Genomic DNA, 18,725 nt, shown 5'->3' with positions numbered 1-18,725 from the left:
AATAAGCACTACACTATTCATCTATTCAGCAGGAGGAAGTAAACATTTTTTTCAGAGCAAACAATCTGAAATGTTGCTGTTATTATTATTATTATTATTATTATTATTATTATTATTATTATTATCTAAAATTTGGCTGGATATATATACAATAAAACTTTATAAAAATACGAAATTGTGTTAAGAAAAAAAAATCTGAATATGTAAATATGCAAATATTTTTTGGTGACTGACCCCTTGAAAATGGTTCCTCCAGGAACGATGACGTTTCAGTTGTCAAGACAACGGAAAAACTAAAATACAAAAACAGAAAGATACGTCACAATGCTCTTGTGCACAAAACAAAATGCTCTTGTATTTGTATTTGTATTTTAGTTTTTCCGTTGTCTTGACAACTGAAATGTCATGGTTCCTGGAGGAACCATTTTCAAGGGGTCAGTCACCAAAGGGTTATTAAAATCCAAACCTATCCTAATTTGAGCTTAAAAAGTAAAAAGAGAGAGCCTCACAGCAAGAAGGTCTGGGTTCGAGCCCCGTGGCCGGCGGGGGCCTTTCTGTGTGGAGTTTGCATGTTCTCCCCGTGTCCGCGTGGGTTTCCTCCGGGTGCTCCGGTTTCCCCCACAGTCCAAAGACATGCAGGTTAGATTAACTGGTGACTCTAAATTGACCGTAGGTGTGAGTGTGAATGGTTGTCTGTGTCTATGTGTCAGCCATGTGATGACCTGGCGACTTGTCCAGGGTGTACCCCGCCTTTCGCCCGTAGTCAGCTGGGATAGGCTCCAGCTTGCCTGCGACCCTGTAGAACAGGATAAAGTGGCTAGAGATAATGAGATGAGAATGAAAACCTATCCTAATTTGAGCTTAAAAAATAAAAAAGAGAAAAAAATAGCTTCAAGTTATTCACCTATGTATAAGAGATTAACTGCATTATTATTATTATTATTACTATTATTATTACCACCTCGCCCGGGACAGAGTCCACCAGGGGGCGAGGTATTGTTTTTGGTCGGGTTTCTTTGTTTTTTTGTAAACGATATTACTGGATCAATCTTCATGAAACTTTAAGGATAGATGGGCGTTGGTCTCAAATAGAACCGCCAACATTTTGAGGGTCATCCAGTCAAGGTCACCAAAAAGGTCAAAATCATTTTTGTTGTGGCTCCTGCCTCATGTACAGGCGCTAGCCACTACGTCATCGTGCTGTAAGAGTGCAACAATCGCGCACTGCGCATGCACATACACGTGTTCTGATTAAAATGGCTAGTGAGTGTATACAATTCAGTTCACCATTCAAAATAAATAGACTAGACGAAAGAAATTGAATTCAGACATGTTTATGCTTATTACAGAGGGAAAGTGTGTTCCACTGAGCTCTAGCACCAGGCCTTTTCCAGGAAATAAGGGTTTGGGTCATGGCGACAGTGTGTGTATGTCATCCTTGGTTCAGAGGTTTCAGTTTCAAAAACTGTAAGAGGTAAGAGTAGAATAATATAAAGTACAGACACTTGGTATATTTTACTGTACTTCTGTGATTTTTAAATTGTTCATTTTTGAATTACGCTTCATTTCTGTGGCTACTGCCTCATAGACTAATGCTATATTTATTGTACGGACATGGTATCAGAAAACAATTTTATTTATAAGCAGTAGCCACATGTACCCATAGGGTACCTATTTTTTTCGTGATATCTTCCTTCATATTCATCATAAGTGCTACCGGGCAAGGTTTGTTTTGCCTGGCAACACTTGTTGTTGTTGTTGTTGTTATTATTATTATTATTATTATTATTATTATTACTTCCCAGGAAATGGCAATAGGGCATTCTTAAAAGGACAGTCTTCTGAAATGTCAATACGTTTTGGCTCCACATTTTTCATAAAACTGAAAATCTCTCCCAGTCTACAGCCATAAATAATCTCTTTTCCCTTTCCAACTGGTAGAAATCCTGTCAGACGATGATAGGTGCACTCCATCTTGAGGAAATGAACTGCAGCACGTCTGACAGAGAAAGTGACAAAGACACATAATTCTGGACAGAGAACAAGTCAGAGTCTGGAGATACTGTGAGTAGAACAGAATTTCATTAAAATTGGATTGGTTTCTTCAACTTCTGTGGCTAGGATGATAGCATATTGACTCTTTGTTCTGCAGCACATCCACTAAAGGATTTCTCAGTCTTGCGATTGTGTGTGGTAGCCTTTTCTACTACAGACCTGCTAATCCTGTCGAGAAACAATGCATCACAACATACGTTGTCAGTATAGTCCTTCCACAGCACAGGTCAGTTGTATAAGGTCGAAACTGTAATGCACATATATACAGGGTTTTACAGTAACAAGCAGGCACTTTTGGCAGTGAGGGTGCTACTGCTTGCCTGGTGATTACCGTAAAACACACACACACACACACACACACACACACACACACACACACACACACATATATATATATAAACTCCAGTTTCTACCATGCTGTTTGAACATGGCTGCACTGACTAGTACAGAAGAGCAGCACTTATAATTACTTTCTAATTAGCATTAAACATTTAAATAATATTGGCTGGCGTTGAGTGCTATATCAGATATATTCCATTCAGCTAGCATGGTATCGAACAAGTCGAAGATGAGTAGCTGAATGGAATATATCTGATATACCACAAAAAAGCCAACCAATATAATAATAATAATAATAATAATAATAATAATAATTATTATTATTATTATTATTATTATTATTATTATTATTATTATTATTATACATCCCTTTCAGGTGTTCAATGCATCTTTCTCTTTCAAAATTCTCTCAAAATCTTCCGTATCTTTCCTTCCTTTGTAACAAGGAAACCTGGCGGCCATGTTTGTTTACAAATTGTCACAGTTGCTCACTAGCCCAGAAGTTTTACATCTCTGACATGTAACATCATGTTGTCTTGATAACCATCCACCTATTATCTGTAACCGCTTATCCTGTACAGGGTCACAGGCAAGCTGGAGCCTATCCCAACTGACTATGGGCAAGAGGTGGGGTACACCCTGGACAAGTCGCCAGATCATCACAGGGCTGACACATAGAGACAAACAATCATTCACATTCACACCTATGATCAATTTAGAGCCACCAATTAGCCGAACCTGCAAGTCTTTGGACTGTAGGGGAAACCGGAGCACCCGGAGGAAACCCACGCAGACGTGGAAGAATATGCAAACTCCACACAGAAATGTCCCCACTGGCCGCTGGGCACGAACCCAGAACCTTCTTGCTGTGAGATGACAGTAATAACCACTACACCTCCTTGACAACCATGCAATATCATAAATCATATTCAACGCTCATTCTCCATTGGGTAGAGTGATACGTAGGATAAGTGATATATTAACAATATTGGGTGCTATTAAACTAAATGAATGGAACCCACTAGAAGGGAACAGAATACATGTTTTTATTCCATCAGAAAAGTGTCCTGTATGTATAATAATAAAGCATAGTGTATTCCACTTTGTTGCTGGCCTATTGAATTTTTTTTTCTTCTTTTCCTGTTTTGACCATTTTTGGCTGAATTTTTAACATTAGCCAAGTCAAACATAAATTGATAGAGTAACACCTGGTATTTACCCTGCCAGAGCGCGAGGCTATCAGCGTTGCTATCAAGCAGGAAAACACTAATGTGAGATTAGGGGAAGGGTGCAGCTTTCAGAGAGTCAAGCGATATGGCAGTGTTTAAAACACCTGCACAGTTGTCAATCATTCCAGATCCGTATATCGACTGGCTCACCTCCTGAACTGGCTTTCATGAACTGAAATATGTTTCTGTTTTGCATGTAACATGTATCAACCACATGTAAAGTTAAAGCATTTTTTAACTTTAAAGCAAGAACTTGAAATCGAACTGTGGCACGAGTGCATCATGGCTATTTTGATGGTCAGAGTTGGTCAGGTCTTTTTACGGCAACATTTTGATCGATGCTTGTCATTCATTGTGTGAATGTATGAAATCAAACCGCTAGCAAGGCTTTAGACATCTTTCATCACACTGACTGCATTTGTTATACAAGCTTCTTCCATAACTTGAACAAAAAAAAAACCATAATTTTGGTGAACTATATTTATGCCTTCTCAAAGTTGAGGAATCAAGTTCTATTAAAGGTAGGAAAAAAAACCTGCCAACCTGTTTGTTGTTGTTGTATCAATGTCCAAAATTAATCCAACAGATTTTCCCAGATCCTTGAGCTGACCCTCTTCCTTGTCAGTCTCTCAGCATGTCTGTCCCTCTTTCCACCCAGGTATATACCTTTAGTCATGCATGGTTAATGCAGCAGAAACAACAACAGATGGAGTCTGCATGGATAAATAAAACCTGGAGAGAATGACGCCACTTGATGTTTGCTCCACCTATTCCCAAATGTTACAGTGCTTACTAGCTCCTGTTGCTCCATCCAGCATCAAAAGTACTACAATTAAGACAGACCTCTGGCCTTGTGAGTAAAAAGCTGGAGACTTACAAACTCGCAGCGCAAGGCAAGGGAGTTGCTGGCCAAAATCTGCTCGATGCGCTAATGTGTTGACAACGTCATCCACACGAGTGCAAACAAGAATATAAAGGCAAGAGTAATTACTGATTACTGTGGCCAATAATGACTAGGCAACTCTGAAGGAATGATTGCATGGGTGTGTTCAGTCTCTGGCTGTCTGTCTCATGCACGTACACACCTCCTTCCTGTGTCAGAATGCTTCCTGAGAGCTGATCTATGCTGTATAAATAGACATGCCCACGTGAATGATAAAAGAGAGACATTACTCCTCTACCAGCAGCCCTAGGACATCAGTCTTAAGTGATTGGGAACAGTACAGCTAGTTCAGGCCATCACAGCCCTTCCCACTGGGCAAACATCCTGATTTCAGCAACATGAAGTGCCCTAGAATTGGTGAGATAAAACTGGGTCATTTGCTAATTATCAACCAACTTCAAATAACCATGATTTATGGTCCAGGGCATATTCCTGCCTCAAACACAGTGTTCCCAGGACAGGCTCTGGATCCAACATGACCCTGAATGGTTACTGAGGATGCACTAAGGAATGAATTAGTTTTAAATATGGCAAATTAATGTCCACTTTGGTGGAGCTTTCACAAGATTATTGGGTCACTTGGGTCTGGGTCTAACACTACAATCTGGTGTTACACCCACAGGGCTTTAAACACTGGTGATTTTCTGTAACCTGTAAACCATAATCATCATCATCCACATCTCAATCATTTTTCCACGAAAAGCCAGAAATGTAAGGATGCACAAAAACAGTGTTATATAAGGGCAGGTTACGACTCCATAATGTAACAAATCAATTGGCACCAGAAAACTGGATCTATACCTTTTGGATTGGCCACCAGTCCAATACCACAAGGTCTAGTTCTGCATATGAAACCTGTTCAAGATTGGAATCAATAGAAATTATGACAGAGACAGAAAGAGAAACAATAGTAGTTTGTTGTTCTTTATTTTTATTTCTCAACTTACACAAAGGCTCATATTTCTAAAAAAAAAAAAAAAAAAGAGTGCTCTGAGAACACAGTATCCCCTGCTGGCAACTACGCCATAACTCTGGTAAAATGCAACTGAATTGAACGAAATTGCAATATGCGTATTACCGACATATAACAAAGAATCCTGTCAAGTTTCGTGAAATTCCTCCAAAAATTGTGAGAAGAGTTGATTTCAGAAGGTGAGTACCCTTCCTGGGACGGACGGATGGACGGACATCGCCATGACATAATCCCCCTTCAGCCTTTCAGCCACCAGCGGCTAAAAATTATGAGCGAAGTTGATTTCAGAAAGCAAGCACACCTTGATGAAATTGCCAAAGTACAAGTTTGTTAATAATCAAGGGCATAACTCTCTGGTAAAATTTGCCCAAATTAAACAAAATTTCAATATGCATATAACTGTCATAACAAAGCCTTTTGCCAAGTTTGGTGAAATTCCTCCACAGATTGTGAGAGGAGTTGATTTCAGAAGAATGTACACCAGGGGTCTTCAATCCTATCCGCAAAGGGCCAGTGTGGCTGCAGGCTTTCATTCCAACCAAGCAGGAGCTACACCTGATTTCACTTGTTTAATCATTTCACCCTCGTCTCCAATCAACAATCAAGTGAGCCTCCAATTTGGCTGTAATGAAAGCCTGCAGCTACACCGGCCCTTTGCGGATAGGATTGAAGACCCCTGATGTACACCCTCATGAAATTGTCAAAGTACAAGTTATTTAATCAAGGGTCAAAACTCTGGGAAAATTTTCACAAACGAAAATAAATCGCAATATGCGTATTACCGTCATATAACAAGGCCTTTTGCCAAGCTTCGAGAAATTCGTCCAAAAGTTGTGAGAGGAGTTGATATCAGAAGGCAAGCACACCTTCATGAAATTGTAAAAGTACAAGGATGTTAATCAAGGGCTGTAACTTTGGTAAAATGTGATTGAATTGAACAAAATAACAATATACATGCTACCGACATATAACAATGCCTTTTGGCAAGTTTCGTGAAATTCCTCCAAAAATTGTGAGAGGAGTTGATTTCAGAAGGAAAACACACTCATGAAATTGTCAAACTATAATTTTGCTAATCAAGGGCTGCAACTCTGGTAAAATGTGACCCAATTTAACCAAATTACAATATGCATATTATGAATATATAACAAAGAATCCTGCCAAGTTTCATGAAATTGCTCCAAAAATTGTGAGAGGAGTTGATTTCAGAAGGTTCAGGCCTTTCTGCCAGCGGGGGATAAAAAAAAGGACTAAAAATTATTTTTTAAGGCATAACAGGAGCACAAATGAGAAATAGTTTTGTTTACTGATCAAATAACCTGCTGATTTTAAGGTTTTTATGGTTTTCTGTCCAATGTATTTTTAAGTTCATGAACACTGAGTTGAAACAGGAGTCGTTAGGAGATGATATATCCCCCCAGCCCCCACATGAAACCCCACTCTAAATTTTCCAAAGTTGAATTGGTTGCCATGGAAATACGGAAAAAATAAAAATCACGGAAATCCCAAAATGTCAAAAGGCACAACTCATCTAGCCACTTAACATAACTGTGAGGGTTCGTGAAAAAAATTTCTAATAGTTTTTGAGATATGCTCCGGAAACTAAAATGTTTAGACAGATGGACAGAGCGATAGTTATATCCCCCTGCATTATATGCTGGGGGGATAATAAAAACTCTGGGAACACGACATAGATGTATTGTTTACAATGAAAATATTAAGTGATCAAACAGTCAATCAGACAAATGAAACAAGGCAAGCACTTCTATCATGCTGGATTTGTTGCTCTTCTAAATGCAGTTGTTGTTTTTTTTATTGTCATTACACTACTATTACTGTTGTTCTGGTCCTAAATGGTAGAAATTAATTCCACCTATAACCTCGATTATTGCAGCATGTTTTGCTCAGTTCTTGTTTGTGAATGTGAAGTGGAAAAAGTCTATGATGGTGTGACACAGATTTCCATCATTGCCATCAGTCTCAAGTCAGTACAAATCAGTGTCACACAAACAAGTTGCAGCTTGTTCCCTATCAGCTCGTCACCCATGTTTTGGGACGGGACTGCATTGTGGGCCTGAACCAAAAAAACATTCTCTGCAGAAGGCTTCTAGAATCAGATCACTCCGTTGGATGCAAAAATACATTTATCAGCACTACAAATCTGGGATCTTTCAATCTTGGCCACAGGATCAGAGTTAATAACAAGGGGCTATGATTGCATTGGTCTTCTCTTCACGTGTGACTTGTTCTAACTCAATAAAGCCGGACGTCACATGCCTCACAGCTTACTGACTATGAATAATAACAACAACATCAACAGAAATCTCTGAAGTTCGATTTTTTTTTTCCGAAACCAACTGTAGTTACAAAAACAGATCCATCAGCATTTCACAGCAAGCCAGTCATTAATGAGATGGTATGATTACACATGGCTTCCTGTGCTTTTTTTTTTTATATTTGGCTTCTTCCTGCTCTGAAAAGCCGGAAGAGGGAGACAGGGAGAGGGAGCAACCACCCAGCAGTTATGCAACCCCTCTTCATTAATATTCAAACAGGGCTATTCTGGGGTGGAGGACGACGCTCTCTCTGTGTGTGTGTGTGTGTGTGTGTGTGTGTGTGTGTGTGTGTGTGTGATACTTAGATTCAACTTGTGAAGAAAAAGACAGAAAATGAAAGGGAGCATAATGATTAAAGGAGCTAAAGAAAAAAGTACAGTCAGAAAGCAGAGAGAGCAGTACAGTGTCGTGGGTGTGTACGTATATACAATGCAATGTACAGTATAATGTTTTTTGGCTTGGTAACAAAATATGCGGCCCAAACCTAAAGGAACAAAATATTCCATGAAACTGTGACAAAGCCAGCATGAAGCCTTATAAGTTACATTATACTGAAATATTACTGTCAGAAACCAGATATCCCATCTATTCAAAAACAAGGAAGTAAATCCTCACCAGCCTCAGGGCTCATCTTCAGTTCTGGTCCAACTATGATCAGACAGAAGGGACGACATTGCATTTGTATACGTGCAACCAGAGTAAGGAGCGCAAGATGCTGGAGGTGCTGCTCGAGTTATTGTTAAGGCAACCTGATTCAAGGAAGTGGTGGCAGTCAAAGCGTTTTCGATTATGCCTGGCTCTCACCTCTGTGCATGGATTAAAACCAAACACACACATAGCCAGCACACAATGTCTTGCCACATCTTGCTTAATTATTAACCTTGTGTGTAAATTAAATAAAAAAATGCTGGCTGGAGGGAGGTGACGCATCGTCTCTGGACACGTCACGATTTGTTAGCACACCTCATAAATAGAAAAGGCTCTCACAGAGATGAGAAATGTAATGACTATGAGTCAGTGCTTATTTTTAACGCACACATGATCATCTGTTACATGGCATATTATACGTAAAGGTGTGTTTCAGATGAACAATCACTTTTATACCTTCTGCAACTCCAGGAGCCATAAATCAGATTTAGGACTCCTTTCAAGGAGGCAGGAAATATCCTCAAATGGGTTTAATTGAAGCACCACCCCTTCTCCGCTTCTCCACCCCTCAGATCCTTTAAAAAAAGGCCATGTCAAAGGTCACCAACGTAGAGTTCCTGACCTCCTCCTCCTCCACTGTGGGTTGGCTAAAACTGAGAGGCCTCAAAAAAAGAAGCTTTTTCATCAGAAGTTCCTGTGAATCTGCGCAAACTCATTAGGAAGCATCTCCACCCTGCGCCTGAGGAGATCTACACAGCTCGAGGGCAAAACCAAAAACAGAACCCAATTCAAAAACAACACAGTTTTGCATTCTTCACATGCCGAGGCAACTCATGGAACACACCTGGAGTCTCGTATGACATGTCCGACAGTGATATTTCCCTGTGGATACACCATCATTGCTCCTTTACCGAAGGCAGCGGCTGTCATTATTAATCCGACACACTGCTAATAACCTGTGTTTAGTGGTTAAGCTAATAGTCAAACATCAAACACACTGTACATATTAACCCAGTTTCCCCCTCATTAATGTTTTCCCTCCGAACCACCTGACGCAGCCAAATCAACGAGCTGTCTATTAGTGTAAAATATGAATGTAGTGTAACACACTTCCATTATGAGGGCTTACTCCGAATCTGGGCGAGGAAATACTAAACTAGTACACACAGCAGCACAACAGCTCACTTGTCACTGTACACCGGGAAAACCTGTTCTGCTATAAACAGATGACAGACGAATCAAAAACAAGCCTTAGGACTTGCATCGGAGTGGAAAATTTAAATATATGATAATCATACAGACCCATATCATGGTTTTCCATACAGTATTCAATCCTAGCTAGATGTGTGTTTTCAATTATTGTGATGTTAAATGACAAAGCAGAAAGATTACATGAATAGCAATGTTCAAACTTTTTTCTTTTGAAAACAGACTTGGTAAGAAGTTTGCTTTTTGCGTAAGTAATGTAGAAATAAAAATTTAGCTTGATGTGTTTGTTTCTTAATAATCTAGTGTACCCTGTTTTAAAATGTCTAGCACATAGAGTACAGCAGTACTTAGTATAATACCGTGGTTTATAATAATAATAATAATAATAATAATAATAATAATAATAATAATAATAATAATAATAATAGAAATCACTACTTGCCTCAGATCACTATGAACCCAAAAAGCTTGCAGCCTCATCACAAAGTGTCACTTTGTCTTATTATCCTTTTCTCAACAACCTTCCACTGGGATAGTTCCTAAAACAGCTAATAAATGCTATGCTATTTTTTTATGCTTTTTTTTTTAAAGCTGCAAAAAAGAAGAAGAAGAAGAAGAAGAAGAAGAAGAAGAAGAAGTTTTCCTTGTGGAGACCAGCTAAATGAGGTCAAAACTCTTAACTATTCATGTCCTTATGGGGATATTTGGTCTCCACCAAGATATAAATACACACACACACACACACACACACACACACACACACACACAAACACACAAACCCTCGAACCTTTGACCCCATCGAAACCCCAGCATTCACTCACCTTAAAGGCGAACTTGCGGCTGATGTTGTCTGAAGCCTGGATTGATCCTATCTTAAAGCTGAGGAGAGGAAGGCTGCCCAAGACAACTTCTTCTTTCTCGTCTAAATGGCATGAAAACACACACGCACACACAAACCCCAAGAGATTAGGATTGCAAAAACACTCCTCGTAATGCACAAGGTTTTTTTAAATGCAAAAATACAATCCAACCCACAGCAAAACAGGGACCGCTGTTAATACACAAACCACGTCTGAGCCACAGTCACTTTCCACTAGGAGTTCCTCTGAGCTGCTGCAGCAATACAGTGAAGTGAGAATGGAAAAGTAAACTCCAGAGCAACTGCAGGTGAATCTCAATATAGATATCCATTTTAGTCCAGCAGTCCAGTGTTCACAAGGTGCATGCTTTCCCAGAGCAACAGCATGGAGTGACAGGGACGAGTGAGAGAGAACGAGCTGGGATCCAGGGAGCATGAACGGTTGAAGCACTTGGGTTATCTAAATAATGCAGCGCTGTGTTAATTTTTAAACGTGGGAGCGAGCGAGCGAGTGAGTGAGGCAGGCAGGCAGGAGGATTCAGGTTCAGTGCTCTCGTATTTTCCTCCTCCCTTGGTCTTCTGGGTTGAGTGCTATTGGTGCTGCTGCTGCTGTCGTGGAAATGGATGCCCTTCTGAGAGCATGCGAGAGAGCATGAATGTGTGTGTGTGTCTGTGGAGACAGAGAGAGAGAGAGAGAGACAAAGAGAGAGAGAGAGACAGAGAGAGAAAGAGAGGATGGGTGGGGAGATGATTTTGTGTGTGTGTGAGCGAGCGAGTGAGCAAGCGAGAGAGAGAGAGAGAGATTCTGGTGATTCAGTATTTCAGGATTGCTGGCATCCACCCAAGTATGTACTGTACCTGCTCCAGTCACAGGTACAAAGCAAGAGTTTGGTCACACACAGGTGACTGTGAACAAAAAAACACCCAGAACACACACACACACACACACACAATCCAGGGAGTCCACACGGATCCATTGTTTAAATGTAGTATTTTTAAAATTAACTTTTCTATGCTAGTATGCAAGTATAAAGTGTAAGCCTTGAAAGTAACTCTTAGAAAACTACTCTATTTATATTCCTTTTTCATGCCAGGACAAACAGACACATAATTAGCCAGACAGACAGACAGGTAGCTAATTAGACAGACAGACAGACAGACAGACAGACAGACAGACAGACAGACAGACAGACAGACAGACAGCTAATTAGCCAGCCAGCCAGGCAAATAGACAGACAGGTAGCTAATTAGACAGACAGACAGACAGACAGACAGACAGACAGACAGACAGAAAGGTAGCTAATTAGACAGACAGACAGACAGACAGACAGGTAGCTAATTAGACAGACAGGCAGACAGACAGATAGACAGACAGACATATGGACAGACATGTCGCTAATTAGCCAGACAGACAGACATGTAGCTAGAACAGACAGACAGCTAATTAGCCAGCCAGACAAACAGACAGACAGGGAGCTAATTAGTCAGACAGGCAGACAGACAGACAGACAGGTACAGTAGTTAATTAATCAGACAGACAGACAAACAGACAGGTAACTAATTAGCCAGCAAGCCAGACAGCCAGGCAGGCAGGTAGCTAATTAAACAGACAGAGAGAGCGACATGTAGCTAATTAGCCAGACAGACAGACAGCTAATTAGAGAGACAGACAGACAGCTAATTAGCCAGCCAGCCAGACATGTAGCTAATTAGACAGACAGACAGGCAGACAGAGAGATAGACAGACAGATGGACAGACATGTAGCTAATTAGCCAGACAGACAGACAGGTAGCTAATTAGTCAGTCAGACAGACAGACAGACAGACAGGTAGTTAATTAACCAGCCAGCCAGACAGGCAGGCAGGCAGACAGACAGACAGACAGACAGACAGGCAGGCAGACAGACAGGTAGTTAATTAAACAGACAGACAGACAGACAGACAGACAGACAGACAGACAGACAGGTAACTAATTAGCCAGCAAGCCAGACAGACAGGTAGCTAATTAGACAGACAGACAGAGAGACATGTAGCTAATTAGACAGACAGACAGACAGCTAATTAGACAGACAGACAGACAGACAGACAGCTAATTAGACAGACAGACAGGTAGCTAATTAGACAGACAGACAGACAGACAGACAGACAGACAGACAGACAGACAGCTAATTAGCCAGCCAGACAAACAGACAGACAGGCAGCTAATTAGCCAGACAGACAGGTAGCTAATTAGCCAGACAGACAGACAGACAGACAGACAGGTAGCTAATTAGCCAGCCAAACAAATTTTTCAAAACAGATTCAATTATTTAAGAAAAAAGGAGCAGGGATGTAGATGATGAATTCAAATAATTCAAACATTTAAAGAAGACTCTGTCGAATCCCATTTACATTTACTATATAATATAATGCACAATGTTATACTTAGCAAGGCCTTTAATTTGGAAAATGAACACGTTTTAAGAATCTACCCATATATATATATACACACACACACACACACACACACACACACACACACACACACAGGCTTTCAGACCAGACCACCAACTTGTTAAACCACAAACTAATTTACACTGTACTGTAGAACTCATGCACAAATCGCCTACAAGAAAAGTCAAACAAATTACTGGAATGAAAAACAACACCTACAAACCTCAGGCAGGGAGGCAAATAGAAAAAAAAAAGACTCCAGGGCCCTTTCACACATGTAGATCATACACTTTTACACACTCCTGCAATGTCACATGCAGGCTACAAACCTGTTACTTATACACGTGCACACACAATTGTAAAACAGTGTGTCAATATTTTATCAATCACTTTAATGACAAATAGCAGTTAAAACAGAAACTCTTTTAAAATGATTTTTTTTCTTTTTCAGACCATAACATGCAACATAGGGGGAGCACGGTGGTGTAGTAGTTAGTGCTGTCGCCTCAAAGCAAGAAAGTCCATGTTTGAGCCCCGTGGCCGGTGAAGGCCTTTCTGTGCGGAGTTTGCATGTTCTCCCCGTGTCCGCGTGGGTTTCCTCCGGGTGCTCCGGTTTCCCCCACAGTCCAAAGACATGCAGGTTAGGCTAACTGGTGACTCTAAATTGACCGTAGGTGTGAATGTGAGTGTGAATGGTTGTCTGTGTCTATGTGTCAGCCCTGTGATGACCTGGCGACTTGTCCAGGGTGTACCCCGCCTTTCGCCCGTAGTCAGCTGGGATAGGCTCCAGCTTGCCTGCGACCCTGTAGAAAAGGATAAAGCGGCTAGAGATAATGAGATGAGATGAGATGAGATGAGATGAGATGAGATGAGATGAGATGAGATGAGATGAGATGAGATGAGATGAGATGAGATGAGATGAGATGAGATGAGATGAGATGAGCATGCAACATGCTCTGACCAAAACTCATTTCTGGCTAAAAGCCAGGAGAAACTCATGTTGAATTTTTACCCCAGATCAGCTTTTTGGTTTCTCTCCTAATGGCTGAGTTGAGGATTCAACAAGCAAAAAACTGGCTGTGCCATCTTGAACTTCATAATATCAAGAATGTATGAAAAGCTCACCCTCCAAAATTCTACCAAATCAAAACAGCCCTCAAATAAAATGCACTGAGCACTGAGTTATGAAAATATAAACCATTTTTACATCGTTGTCAGTACTTGAACGAAAACATTTTACATTTTTGTAACTGTTTGCCATTGAATGCATCTATTTGCAAAGCTTCGCTATTCTGGATTTAATTCAATTTCAGGACGGGGCAAGCTGACTTGTTTGTGAAAGAGCGCGCACACACACACACACACACACACACACACACACACACACACACACACACACATTTCATTTCTTTCTTCTCCTTCATAGCTGGCATGCAACTCCAATCTCTACAGTGTTGACTACACTCATTACCCGTGATCTACACATCTCAAATATCCGAATCATTTTGTCACAAATTAACAAATGCCCCCCTCTTTTCCATTGTAGCTGGCAGACAGCTTTGATTTCTTCTGTGACAACCAAAGAGCTCCATTTTTCACTAACCCCCCCCCTGCTGGAATGACAATCGAGGCATTAAACTGCTCTGTCACACATTCTCCTTCCCTCTTTTCCACAGCACAGCCGGGGAGATGGAATTGGGACGATAAGGCAACACTGGGACAGACCCAGGAAATTAAAGCACATTGAAGGAGACAGCATGGACAGCAGCCAGCTTCAGTGTTTAGCTGATCAGTATTTAAGCAAAGCATAAATGACCAGTGGCGTCCCAAGAAGTCACTGAACTTATGGAAGAAAAGAAACTTCAGCCTCCTGGAGTGAGCTTCCGCTTCCATTCAGTAATTCGTTTATATAATTAAATAACTGGCTTAAGGGACAAATCAACTTGTGGAGATTGAAGAGATTGTGCAAGATGAACCAAAGCATATAAGTGAAATAAATCTCTTACTGTGAAGTCCAACTACACCCACTGTCCACTAAAAACTACAGTGTCTCTTGTTTATTTCCACTATTTTCACAAGACAGTGAGTGTAATTCCTAAATTCTTTTAACTCTGAAAGACAAAAAACAGAATCAGTGATCTGGTTCTAATCGCCACAGAAGAGAAAAGAGGAGGTGGAGAATAAAATAATTAGCCAGACAGACTCAGGCAAAGTCTACAGGTTTGAATCATGCTATCAACACAAGCCTCGCTGGACTCCCACACATAATTATAAGTCTGCTGAGCTGAATCATAAAAAAAAAAATAAAAATACGAAATGAGGGCATGAGCCCTGATCGAGCAAAAGACCATCCGTGAAACCATTAGTGGCCTAGGTCTACTTTATAACCTTAGATTAAACTGCTGTGTGAAAAATGTAAAAGTACAAACAGGAAGGTTGGAATCCTGCTGTGGTCATTAACAATACTAGTTGAATCCAGAATTATTGGTACCCATCCATCCATTATCCATAACCACTTATCCTGTGCAGAATCACGGGAAAGCTGGAGCCTATCCCAGCTGACTATGAGGCGGGGTATACCCTGGACAAGTCACCAGATCATCGCAGGGCTGACACACAGAAACAAACAACCATTCACACCTACATTCACACCTACAGTCAATTTAGAGCCACCAATTAACCTAACCTGCATGTCTTTGGACTGTGGGGGAAACCAGAGCACCCAGAGGAAACCCACGCAGACACGAGGAGAACATGCAAACTCCACACAGGAAGGCCCTCGTCGGCCGCTGGGCTCAAACCCAGAACCTTCTTGCTGTGAGGCAACAGTGCTAACCACTACACCACTGTGCTGCTGTGCAATAATCAAGCCATCTATTATATACCGCTTATCTGTCAGGGTCATGGGGGAAGCTGGAGCCAATCCCAACTGATTTCAGCTGAGAGGCTGGGTACACTTTGGGCAGATCACTAATCTAACAACCATTCATACTCACATTCACACCTATGACCAATTTAAAGTAGCCAGTTGGCCTTATCCATATGTCTTTGGGAGGAACCCAAAGCATCTGGAGGAAACTGATGCAGACATGAAGAAAACATGCAAAGTCCACAGAGAAAGGCCTAAGTTGGCCATGAGGTTCAAACTCAGAACTTGACGCAACAGTGATAACCACTGCACCACCGTACCACCATAATATTTTGAATATTTATTATAGCCAACCAGCTTTTTATTCCTAACCTCCTGGATTTGACTGATAGACCCCAGGGATCCTCAGACACCACTTTTACCCCTTTTTGACCAACAGGGGACGGGTTCTTGAACTGGTTCCATTCAGGATTCTTTGAACCTTGGTCCCAGCTAGTGAGCCAGCCCATGTTTTCACCAGTTTTGAGCAGACCCGTTGTAATCAAGAATGCATCATGAACGGAGGGCATTGCACAATTCACAATGGGAGTAAACAGTAGTATCAAGATTACGGTGCACATTGATTACCTGTGAGCATTTGTTCTTTTATTGCAGATATTTGTTTTCAGTCCATTTTTTTCTGAAGATGTATCCTTTTCTGTTGTGTTCTCCATTGCTGTGCTCCACTTCCTCTCCAAACAAATGGCATGCCCACTGATGTCATCACAGTTCGCACTGGAAAAACTAGTTATATTTTGGTTCCAGCTGGGAACCAACATTTCAGGTTCTGAACTAATTTATTTTTGATCAAAATGCTCTGAACGGTTTAAAATTTGGTGCACGAACAACAACATAACCCATTCCCTGTTGGTCAAAATGGGGTATGAGTAGTCATAAACCCAGTTTGTAGTCCACCATTACTCCCGAGCCCCTAATGCCTCATGGCCTTCTAGAGGCCACTTTGAGCTACAATTCAATGTTGAAAGAGTCACCCTCATTGGGAAAGAGTGACTTCCAGATTGTCCATGAATTCAGAGCATTCATAAAAATTTTGGCAAAAAATTCTGTTACACTGGGAAGCTTTTGGATGCAAAAACCAAAAACGTGAAGGAATTCCTTTTAACTGGAAAATGCTCTTTATGGACTTTATGCGGGTGTTAAGGCAGGCTGGAGTACTGAGTTAACAGTTTATTCCTCTTTAGTACAATCTAGATTCTTTTAAATTCAACCTCAGTTCTTAGTTAATGTTCTGAATACTGTAATTAGTAGTGCATGACAAGGTTGGTGTGATTAGCTTTGCAATTAGATTTGTGATTTAGTTTGTCAGGCTGTATTTATCATGATGACAGACAGGTCTCAGGATCATTCTTGTCCCACTAGCCTACATCTCACTGCTTTGCCCAGCAAAATTTTCCTGTGGTTTGGTTCAGTCAAATTAACAGCAGCTCAAAAATGGCAACTTTTCAACATATAGTGTCTTGTAAAAGTATTCATCCCCTTTGGTGTTTGTCCTGTTTTGTCGCATTACAAGATGGAATTAAAATGGATTTTTGGAGGGTTAGCACCATTTGATTTACACAACATGCCTACCACTTTAACGGTGCAAATTGTTTTATTGTGACACAAACAATAATTAAGATGAAAAAACAGACATCTGGAGTGTGCATAGGTATTCACCCCCTTTCATATGAAACCCCTAAATAAGAGCTGGTCCAACCAATTCACTTCATATGCCACATAATTAGCTGATTAAGATCCACCTGTGTGCAATCAAAGTGTCACATGATGTCTGTATACAGTGGTGCTTGAAAGTTTGTGAGCCCTTTAGAATTTTCTATACTTCTGCATAAATATGACCTAAAACATCATCAGATTTTCACACAAGTCCTAAAAGTAGATAAAGAGAACCCAGTTAAACAAATGAGACAAAAATATTATACTTGGTCATTTATTTATTGAGGAAAATGATCAAATATTATATATCTGTGAGTGGCAAAAGTATGTGAACCTTTGCTTTCAGTATCTGGTGTGACCCCCTTGTGCAGCAATAACTGCAACTAAATGTTTCCGGTAACTGTTGATCAGTCCTGCACACCAACTTGGAGGAATTTTAGCCCATTCCTCCGTACAGAACAGCTTCAACTCTGGGATGTTGGTGGGTTTCCTCACATGAACTGCTCACTTCAGGTCCTTCCACAACATTTCGATTGGATTAAGGTCAGGACTTTGACTTGGCCATTCCAAAACATTTAAATGTATTCTTCTGTAACCATTCTTTGGTAGAACAGCTTGTGTGCTTTGGGTCATTGTCTTGCTGCATGACCCACCTTCTCTTGAGATTCACTTCATGAACAGATGTCCTGACATTTTCCTTTAGAATTCTCTGGTATAATTCAGAATTCATTGTTCCATCAATGATGGCAAGCCATCCTGGCCCAAATGCAGCAAAACAGGCCCAAACCATGATACTACCACCACCATGTTTCACAGATGGGATAAGGTTCTCATGCTGGTATGTAGTGTTTTCCTTTCTCCAGACATAACACTTCTCATTTAAACCAAAAATTTCTATTTTGGTCTCATGTGTCCACAAAACATTTTTCCACTAGCCTTCTGGCTTGTCCACGTGCAAACTGCAGATGAGCAGCAATGTTCTTTTTGGAGAGCAGTGGCTTTCTCCTTGCAACCCTGCCATGCACACTGTTGTTGTTCAGTGGTCTCCTGATGGTGGACTCATGAACATTAACATTAGCCAATGTGAGAGAGGCCTTCAGTTGCTTAGAAATTACCCTG

At 40.7% G+C, this 18,725-nt stretch overlaps 1 protein-coding gene across 6 annotated transcripts in view; it reads right to left on the bottom strand.

Moving 5' to 3' along the window:
* Window positions 1-18,725, bottom strand: part of plekha6 (pleckstrin homology domain containing, family A member 6) — a 182,183-nt gene that overhangs the window by 71,379 nt on the left and 92,079 nt on the right. For 5 of the 6 annotated variants that reach the window (XM_060910803.1, XM_060910804.1, XM_060910805.1 and 2 more), the window contains exon 6: window positions 10,554-10,654. In XM_060910803.1, coding sequence (XP_060766786.1) covers window positions 10,554-10,654 — 101 coding nt within the window. Of the gene's footprint in view, window positions 1-10,553; window positions 10,655-10,767; window positions 11,297-18,725 lie in introns of those variants that run through there. The other variant, XM_060910808.1, reaches the window with a different exon arrangement.

Source organism: Neoarius graeffei, chromosome 26 (genome assembly GCF_027579695.1).
Source record: "Neoarius graeffei isolate fNeoGra1 chromosome 26, fNeoGra1.pri, whole genome shotgun sequence".
Taxonomy (NCBI): Eukaryota; Metazoa; Chordata; class Actinopteri; order Siluriformes; family Ariidae; genus Neoarius; species Neoarius graeffei.
Note: the sequence above shows the minus strand (reverse complement) of the source record. Positions and strands in the feature narration are given on the sequence as shown.